At 37.2% G+C, this 10,608-nt stretch overlaps 1 protein-coding gene across 3 annotated transcripts in view; it reads left to right on the top strand.

Moving 5' to 3' along the window:
• The window catches only part of DCLK1 (doublecortin like kinase 1), a 231,611-nt gene extending 222,557 nt beyond the window's left edge, over nucleotides 1-9,054 (top strand). The window contains exon 17 of one of the 3 annotated variants that reach the window (XM_090133104.1): nucleotides 2,338-9,054. In XM_090133104.1, the coding sequence (XP_089989230.1) occupies nucleotides 2,338-2,406 (69 nt within the window). In that variant the 3' untranslated portion in view covers nucleotides 2,407-9,054. The remainder of the gene's footprint in view (nucleotides 1-2,337) is intronic. The other 2 variants (XM_031615845.2, XM_090133092.1) reach the window with 2 other exon arrangements.
• The last annotated feature ends 1,554 nt before the right edge of the window (nucleotides 9,055-10,608 follow it).

Here is a 10,608-nt window from a genome sequence, read left to right on the forward strand (position 1 = left end):
AACGATCAGGGATTTTTACTTGCTTTTGGTTATTGAGGAAAGAAGTGCCTTTACATATATTTCGACAAATAGCCTCCAAAGCTTCCTTAACGATAGCAGAAAAGCCGCATCCTGGGTTTTACTTTTGAAGACATCTTTAAAATAGTGAAATAGTGTCTTGGTATTTAATTGTCTAACTAGTTTTGCAGTTTAATCTTTGTGTCCTTTAAAAAAAAAAGAAACATCCTAGGCTAAACTTTAAAAAGAACCTTTCATTTGAGTATTCACTTATCTGTTACTTGTTTAATTTTAAATACTTTCACTTTTGACATATACATTAACCATTCTCCTGTACCAGACTTTAAAACTAAATTTTGAATTTAATACAACTATTTTTTATTTATTTGACCAGAAATGTTTAACCTTCTTGGTGGAGAGTATCCGTTACCGCAGCATGATGTGATGTGGCTTAAACTTTAAATAAATGCTTATTTCCTGTAAGCATAAAAAAATCTTTTAAATGGAAATCTGTATTTTATAGAATGGTAATATATGCCATTCTTTTCAATTTTCACACAGTATGTGGTATATTCACTGTGTGTAAATGATCTAGGTATTCTTCTGGTTCACATTAAAAAATAATCAAAAACTGAATTGGTTCAAGGCCGAGAAACATTAAAGGCATTGAAAATACTAATGAGTGCTCTTATCCAAAAGATTAGCAGTAAACAAAGAAATTTTCAGCAGATTGCAAGTGTTGCATTTTGTAACAATTATTTAAAATAGAGGGATGAACTTAAGAAAGGTAATTATTTTAGCCTCTTAAAGTAGTGCTGTGTAGGTTCTGGACTCAGAAATAGTTCAGCAATTTAGCCTAACTAAATCCATTTGCTCTAGTAGTTCTGTACTCTCGTCCATCTTTCTGTCTCTATTACATCATTATTGAATGCTGATTGCATTATTTTACAGCATGAATGGCTATAATGCTATTCTGCACCTGTATGATGGATTTCTTTTTCATTTTGATTTCAAGAGTATATTGGCTAGAAATGCATCTCTGCTTTCCTATGAGGCCCAAAGTATAACTGGTACATTTTCTAGAGAAATCAGTCATGTATATCTCAAGAGAAAACAATAAATCCTTCAAAGCAGAATAACCTTTTGGTTACATTCTTTTAGACTGAAATTTTCATGCTAGGGAAGAGAATTTACAAGGATTTAAACCTATTCAATTCTCAACGTTATCCTTTCCTCCAGTGTAATTACCAAATGACCATTTGTATTTTGTGGGTAATCTCATCTGCCTTTTCCCTTTTTTTACCTTTTTCCCCCAAAACATGGGCCATGTTTCAAGAAGATAGCCCTGCCTCAAAAAGCAGTTAACTGTGTGTCAAAATGTCTGAATCAAGGCCATCCTGTTGAACTCGTATTTTTAGTGACTTCAGGAAAACAGAAAAAAAAACACCCCTAAGTTCGAAATCATTGGCCAGGCTTGGGCTGCCCTTGCTGGGTTGCAGCTTCACCTTGTGAATGTGACAGACAAAGCAGAAGGGACGTGGTTTGAAGTTACAGCCATCTTATTAGGAACCACACTCTCAACAGTGGCAGAAACTAATCCAAAAAAATTAGAGCCCATTAAATAAACATTCTGCCTCCCCATTTTCTGGATCTCTCTATTCATATCTGGATTCTTGATAAAATCTGGTGACTACTTAATTTGATAGATCCTGGTTAACAGGAGGAGGAGGCAGGACAGACAGGCTAAATGGGTCTTTCCATCAGAGCTCTTCAGCGTTCTTCCTAAGAACATCCATTGAGTAGCATGAGGAGGTGTGAAAGAGCTGGGCTAGCTCCCCTCAGTGTTTGTTTTTCCTCTCTTGTCTGACAACTTCATCCCAATCCATCTCTGATAGCCAATTGCACTGACTTGAACATGGGTGAGTGTGTATCAACCTTCATTAGGTCAAATCAAAGACAAACATACATCTCTGCCTCACCTATAGAAACAGATTTATACTTAGAGAAGGGTGGGGGGAAGGTCAGTTGGTATTTGGCTTGAAACTCGAATCTACTAAAATATGAAATTAATAGCATCCAGAAGTAGAACATATGGCATCCATATATATGGTACTGTATCTGCTTGATGATGTCAGGCTACCTCTTAAGGTTTGGGAAATGCACTTTTTAAAGCATTTAGCCATGTTGTGGGCTAAACCTTTCAGACTTGACTGAAACAGAACAGGTTTAATTTGGTCTGAACACTTATTATCCCTGGTATTTACGGGCCACATAAAAACTCATGGTTTTCATTAGCTTTGCATTTCACACACAGCCTAATTTCATTTATTCTCATTTTATGCCCCTGCCAGACCACCGCTCTTGATAAGGAGAGGCAGGTTTTCCGACGAAGACGCAACCAGGATGTGAGGGGACGTTACAAGGCACAGCAGGCTCCACCTGAACTCAACTCCGAATCGGAAGACTATTCACCAAGTTCATCCGAGACTGTTCGCTCACCTAACTCACCCTTTTAATAAAACACTTTTACTCAAAAGTCTTGGCTTTAACCCTTTGAGACCCCGAAAATCCTTCAGACCCGTGTGAGGTGATCACATCCAATCTGTCCAGCACTAACCGCTGAGATAGTGGAATATAAAAAGGTGCTTACAGAACCTTTGTAAGAATTATTTCCTAATTAATTGAAATACTTGTTCTCTGTTTAGATTGTAACTTGCTGCTAATATTATCCTCAAAGGGTTAAGGCTATTTTGCTTTTTTTATTTCAAGATAGAAGCAGTGAATGTTTTCATCAGTGAAGTTAGGAACTGCAGTATGTAATTTTAGCACATGTTAACCCTCTGAGTAAAGAATCAACTTAAATCTTGACAGCCCACGTTAGGGCTTTATTCTGGCTTTTTTGCTTTTATACGCACATACCTTTTATAGTACCCTAAAGTTCCTTGCTAGCTTTGGGCCAAAATAGTACCACACTATCGCTTAGGGGCTACAAATATGGGCTTTAAAAACAAAAATACAGTGAAATAAACAGTATCTTCCACAGCAGGTCTTGCATTATGCTTCCATAGAAAATGACTGTTGTTGGAGGATATTATGCAGGATCAATGGGAAATTAAGTTTAGGACAGCCTTAGAGTTTACAGCAGATGACCTGATGATGGCCACAGAAGGTTGCTTCCCTATCATTTTTGCCAGTGACAGTGCAGAGTCTTGGGAAGTGGCTTGAGAACACGTTCTGCCATATAAAGTATGTAATGATGTAGTTGAGAAGGTCCTGTTTTAAAAATGTACAGACATTCTTCCATTCAGCATGACCTGGTTATTCCATAGATAGCCACAGCTAATACTGTGGTGAAATTTAAATATTAAAATTGAGAATTACCCTTAAAACAGCTAGAGTATTTCTGAATTGGGGAAAATAAAGTCATTTAATATATATGTAAAGCCTAACCTGTATTAGTGAAAGCTTTTGTCTTAGAGTGGAGAAACTAAAAATAACTCACCATTTCTATTTGTAATATTCAATAAAATGGGCATTTACACAGAATATACATATTTTTGGTTTGTTAAAACCTCAACAAGCATTGCAGCATTTACTTTAACCATTATTGTAAAGTTGGCTTCCACAGAGATATTATACTTTGTAGACTTTTGCTTCAAATGTTGTAATTTGAAAGAAAAAAAGTGATTATAAATTCACTCAAAATTTCACTAGAATAGAAAATGCAGCTTCCAGAATCCTGTTCTAAAATGAAAGATAACATTATTAGAGTTATACTTTCACTTTTTACCCATATAAAATTGACAATATTTGATGCTTTCCCATCTAAATCTAAAGTTTTGTCATGGTGTTTTTAAAAAGTCATAAAAATGTGGTTTTCTCTGTCTTCCCCTCTCTTTTTTTCTCTCTTTCATTGTCTCTTTGTATTTAGTGTCATACAAATGGAAATATCAGTATGCTGCCCAAAAAGATGTGCAGACTTTGCTGATCTTGCTGGGAAGTATAAATAAAGTTTGGAGGAACAGGGCAAGTTGCCCACAGTGCAGTTTCTGTTCTGAGTTGTGTTTGCCCACGGAGCTATCACTACAAGCAGTTGTGGCACTGAATATGTACCTGCACCTTGTTGGATTTGGTGTAATGCTCTACTGCGTTTCTAGATGGAAGTATCAGATGAACCACATTTTAAGAAACACTGGAATTGTTTTGTTTCCCCATCTTTTAAAAATGCATCTTTCATTGTTTCAGTCGTAAAAAAAATTATATATTAAAAGCTTTGAAGATCTTGAATATAGGAATTTCATCTTGTGAATTTTCACACAAATGGTACAAATATTTCATACACAGCAATTAACTTGAGCCAGTGTTAAACTAGAAGTGAGACATTTAGTCTAAGTTAGATCTCCAGACTTTCTTGGTAGTACAGAAATGAGCATTTTCAGGTTTGATTCATCTCATCTCATCTGTTGTGGCACACATTTTAGGAAGGACTGATCTTTTGATGCACCTCTTGATCTCACTTCTTTGACTGTAGAAGGAACCACTGGTAGGAGCTCACAACAGACACCAAACTTAAGATTAAGTTTAATAGAACAAATTTCACTTTAGGAGCCTGGTCTCTGAATATACATCCATATGCAGAAGTCCTGTGCGTATGGATGGCCTCAGTCACACTAATTGGAACCCAAGTTATTAACCTAAGTGAATCAAGTAGGTGTCTTGTAGGAGAATTCCACAGAGGTAGGAATTGAAAGGATAAGGGAACTGTCATGCCAACGTCGTCAAGTTTTAGAATTTGGGAAGGCTGCATATGGGAAAGGACTCATCCTTGAACATGCCTATCCAATCCTAGAGTCCTTGCGAAGTCAATTGCTAGACAGAACACACTGTCATCACTGTCACTGTGATGTCAGTGGCTGTATTTTAATAACATTTGGGTTGGGCAGATATTTTTTGTTCATGGCACCAAACGCTCAGCTAAAATAAATTCTCTCTTGTGACTTACTTACCTACATCAAGTTATAGCAGATTAGGATCTGGCACATGTTTTGCCTGCATTGCCCTTCCCACACTGGAGTACAGCCATCCCTTTAGAATAGATGCAACTCAACCATGTAAATGCAAGACATACACTTGGTAACAAGAAAGTGTCCATTAATACCACATGCTTTTTGACTGTTGGGAAAATTTGGCAGCCTTAAAGCAAAGGCCAATGGCCATTCTTCTTAATTAGAGAGGGAGGTCAGCAGAAAAAATGTATATATATATTTCAACTTAAGCATGAAAAATATTACTCAAAACCCACCTGGGAGTTTCCTATCACCTTTGCCTTGGTTTGGAATACAGGCTTATCATTAAAATAAGATGTTTGGCTCCTTCATCTTACACCATCTTGCACTACTTAAATTGTATGTGAAAATAATCCTAGATCCTGAAATCACTACTCATCCCCAGCATCTTACGTGTTTCTGATCTTTGGCTTATGTTTTATGAACATAACTATAAAAACATTTAAGTTATTTTTAGGTCTGTAACATATTGAGTTTCAAATTGCTGATAGCCTCTTTGTAGGTTTCAAGGAAAAGTATCTGAATCTGAGAACTGTTTTAAAAGGAGTTTCCATGGTGGTTTTGAATATATTCATGTATTTTAAACATAACCATATACATGTATATATATGTTTGGTTTTGTGGAAATAATTTTTCAGGCTTGCACGTTACCATCAGCCCCATTTCTTTTCTTATGTCTGAATTCCTGGGAGCAAGTAAGAACAGACTACATGCCCCCCAAAATACTTGAAACACCATTTAAAAAAAGGAATCAAAGACAACAGACTATTTTTAATGTGACGATCTGAGAGAGCACATAGCACACCACATTCATTTTACTGTAATACATACTGGTCTTCCTGATCTCTTTCTTCATTTTCCTTTTGCATCACTGTAACATACTGATAAAAATAATTTTTTAAGTGCTTACTATGAATACAAGGCCACTTTCCTCCTGCCAAGCCAATGTAGTTAGCTGAGACAGATGGCCATCACGGTAGGCCCCATCTATCACCAAGGAGAAAGAGAGAAGCACTTCCACAGAGCAATTCAAATCATCTAATATCTGGTCTCCGGAGGTACCTGTCGGGCTGATCTTAGTATTAACAGAATAGAACAGGGTCACTTCCAGCTTAATTCCTCTCAATTAAGTGTAAGTGGGGATAACATGGTCTCCAACCCAAGTGCAATATTCTAGTGAGCTTGCGTGTGGTAAGCAAACTTTGACGTGAAAATGTAGCGATGGGTAGGTGATAGGTGATTGCACAGTGAAATGGTCCTGAGATGGGTTTCATCTCATCTAGATGCATCCATCTAAGAGTTACGTATCTAATCTAAGGCAATTATCTCAGCTACCCTTAAAATTGCTGGACACTGGCTTCTCTAGTGTACAGTTACAATTCTAGGATGGATGAATCTCTTACTAGGTGAAGTGGCTAGCTCAAATATATTTAGAATGTGATTCATGAAGTCGCAACACATAAATTAGTATTTCTATCAGTTATAATTTTCATAGCATTAGTGTACAAAAAATCCAGAGTACTGCACCTATACTCAGAGGGTTAACAGAAAAGCACAAGGCATGCTGATTACATTGGTGTATCCAAACTGCTTTGCTTTTTTAGCCAGTGTTTGCTGATTTTTTCAGAAAATTCTTGAAAATTTTCAAGTTTGAAATAATTTCAGTGTTGTTGTTTAAGGAATTTCTATAACCAAATTAATCTTATTTTTAGCTTAACTTATCACAGGAATAATATGTATCATTGATGCAGTGTAAGTCTGTAGTTATCAATTTTATTAATTCCACAAGTGATTCCAGAAATCTCTCTTTTTTTAAGTACTTACTATAGAGCTTACAATGGTGGCATAGGTGACTGAGACTGTCGTTCTTATTGGTAAACAAACAATATTGTAATTTCAAGGAAGTCCTAAGAATCAGCTTTTCCGTTTGGTAGTGTACTAGTTAGGGGAAAACCTATCTCATGACATGCATTGTGTAAATCATCTTTGTAGATGAAGATCGTTCATATTAATGAACACATTCTTTTTCCTTGACATTGTAGCAGAAACTGTTTACTTGTTAATGAACAACCAATACATTTATTTGCTTCAGACTGTTAGAGGGGAAAGTGAGATTCCAGTCATTGACAATGTTATCGCTTTACAGTAGCCCTCATCTAATTTAAATGTGGTGCATACTACAATAAGCAGGGCCAAACCTGTGAATAAACTCCTGAAAAAGCCTGGTGGGTCTTTATTCAGTTGGATGCTTGCATACAGCACTGTGTGACAGCAGGAAGGCTTTCAAGAATTGTTGAAATGAAAGCGATATATCCACAAATAAGAGCTAAATTACAATCCTTTCCCTATGGGGCATATATGTTTAAAAAGAATTAAAAAAAGAGAAGAAAAGAAAAGAAAAATTGGCTTAGAGGTTTGCAGCAGTACTATATTACCACAGGGCAAGTACATTAAATCATTGTTATTTGCTAGCCCGGGGTGTATGTTAGAAAATAGCATCTTTTTTATTTAGTTTAGACTGTGGGCAGGGAGAGCTTTCCTGATATTGTTGCAGTGCCTGCCAGTGCTGCCACGGCTAAGGCTGTGTTAGTATTTCCATTATAACCTCTTATTCTCAAAGGTTTTTAATTTGATCGTAAAAATTGGCTTCGGGCAGAAACTTGGCATACAATTTTTCAGCTCAGAGTGGTTCTTTTCCTAAAATATGAGGGAAATCGGCTTGACCCCATTGACATTTATATCCTAACTGTACACAAACATTCCCACGCAGACACCAGTCGGAGCGCCTTAAACAAAGGCCGATTTATGCAGCCGATTACAAACGTGGTTCATTTCCAAGCATATCTCGCAGGCCTTAACTACAAAGCTGACAGCTCAGAACTTTTGGGCATTTTGAAATGCGGGGAGAAAACTCGGTTATCGAGAGCAAAAATGTTCCACATGTGGGATGGTTTTATTCCAACGTGACGAGCATTTAAAGTCAGCGGGGTAGTGGGACTGTATATGCATCCCATGGAGCACTTGTTTAATTCCTGAAGCCCTTGGCTTAGGCATTCCGTGTAGCAAAAGTGAATAAACTGCATTTCTCTGTAACCTTGGGAGAGGAAGCACTTCGTCCTGTGCTTGAGAGCAGCACCATGGACAAAGCTGGTGTGCCACCAGCTAGAAGTGTCTGGAGAGAAGAGCCAAAGGAGCATGCTTTCTCCTAAGGGGAAAAAAAAAAAAAGATAATTGTCTGAATAAGGATTGAAAACTCTCAGTGAATGAGAAGGGTAGTCAAAGCATTTTGGAAAGCAGGAATACGGAATCATTTGAAAACTAGGAAAGTGCAAAGAGCCATTTAGTATGTTGAATCCCTGCGCAGAGCCAATGGGCTGCTAATCTGAAGCAAATTTACAGCTACAAACAGGCATAATTAATATACAAATCAAGAACACCCAGCAGCAGCTGGAATTGAAATCCTAGTTCTTTTAGCAAACATAATGCAGACCTCTTCCTTGTAGATTCACTAAATCAGACCGTGTGTGGCTGTTTGAAGTTTTGTTGCATAGGGGCTGCTGGGGAAATCAGGTGTTCAAAAAACGACTGTAAATTATTATTATTATTTTTTTTTAATACAGATCCCACAGCATGCTTCTCCCGTAACGGTTCCTTTTCGGAAATAACAGCTTTCAAAAAGTGATGTCTATGGATTTTATACTTGTCTGCATATATACCTGGATAGCCCATGCCAAACACCTTCAATAAAAATGGAGTTGCCATAATGAGGCTGCGCTTTGTATTACCTGTGGATTTTTGTGGCTGTGGTAAGGGAAAGGGATGCCTTCCTAACCCTTCCTAGTGACCAACTTGGAGGGGCTGTCAGGGTTTGGCCATTTTTTGGACATTCACCTGCTCAGGTACCAGGGACATACAAAATGACCTACCCACATCTCCAACACTCCTGCACATTCTGTCACGACACAATGTCAGGATGGATAAAATTACTGCTTGTGCTAAATGACTGAGTTGGGGGAAAAAGCATGTGGATAGAAATGAGCCATGATGAATTTAGATTGGCATTTGGAAGATGGCTTCTGATTAACTGATCAAACAGATTTTTGAGCTTTTTTTTTTCTGATAGGAGTGTTGGAGTCAAGAAACACCAATTAATTTTCAAGTGGAACTTGGTCTGTGTATGAAAAACTTCCATCTTGAGGTGTTTCTGATATAACCTAGAGTGTGTTTCCTGTTGTAGGAAGAGCTTGGACTCAGAAACACAGCAGAAACCTTGTACTTCTACATTCCTAACAGGTTTTAGGTAAAGCTAGTGATGAGAGTTATTCATACAATATTAATTACAAGTGCCTGGAGAAAAGAGAGTGGCGGTAAAAAAGAAGCTGAGCTTACTTGTCCAGAGGTAGTCTCAAGATGATCTGAAATTACTGTTACATCTGTTACTACTGCTACCACCATTTCCATTCAGAGGTAATGAACTCTTTTTACCTGGGTATCTCCCCATTAGGAACCAGCAATGTTCATCTTCAGCATCTGCTAACAAGAGAACTGCCCTATATGAAGGCCTCTCTGAATAACAGCACGTCTGCATTTTTTATTTCAATTTTTTGAGCAGGATGCCAACAGCTATTGAGTCTGGGTGTCTGTGATATAGTGAGATTCTGAGATTTGATAGGAATGTCCCTTCCAACACAAGCGGTTCTATGATGATTCTATGACAAATGAGAAAGAGGATGGTTTGGAAGATATAGATGAAATTGATTTAATGTAAAATGGAATTGCTGGTGCTGCATCTTAGAAAGGGGAGTGATAGATTTTTTTTCTCTTCAGCAAATCCAGAAAAAGCAAATAAGCCTTTAAGACACAGACTGAACTGAAAAATGGGTGTCTCAGCTTGGTGTAGTCTTTGTGAAATTCTTTGTTAAATTACTTCAGCATAATTGGGAGTTAAAACTTAAGGTGGGGATCATCAGAACTTGACAACTTCTGTCACTGGTGGTTCAGGGATGGGAGGAATCAAACATGTTAAAAACAGAAATGGTTCAGGGGAGGCATTGCCAGAGAGAAAGGAGGAGGGGGACTCCCAGGTAATTCCCAGAGGCCAATTTATCACTTGCCATTTGTGCTGATCTTCTCTGTCTTATCTGAGCGGAAAAAAATTACTCAAGCTGGTCCAAGGTTAAAGACATATCAGCTATTACTTATTTTTTTATTTTATTAAGGAATTAATAACAACCTCTTATATTCTGCCTGGAAGAAAATTGTTAAAGGACTAGTTGAGTGTGAAATTAAATAGCACTTTTCTCATGCATGCTAAAAAGCTATCTACAGAACTCGTGCTTTTGAACAAGTTTTGGAGTGATTTTGATTTAGAAAAAAAAAAAACATTTCTATGGAAAAATAAGGGATTTATGAATTGAAATGTGTTTTGAATGATGTATATGAATCTTTAGTTTTCCAGTATACTAATTATGTGTTTTCTAAAAGATATGTATTGCTGCAAAATTCAAAGGGGAAACCAAAGAGCATTTTTCAAGTCCTGCCATTT

The sequence above is a fragment of the Phasianus colchicus genome, chromosome 1 (assembly GCF_987193195.1).
Source record: "Phasianus colchicus chromosome 1, bPhaCol1.hap1.1, whole genome shotgun sequence".
NCBI lineage: Eukaryota > Metazoa > Chordata > Aves > Galliformes > Phasianidae > Phasianus > Phasianus colchicus.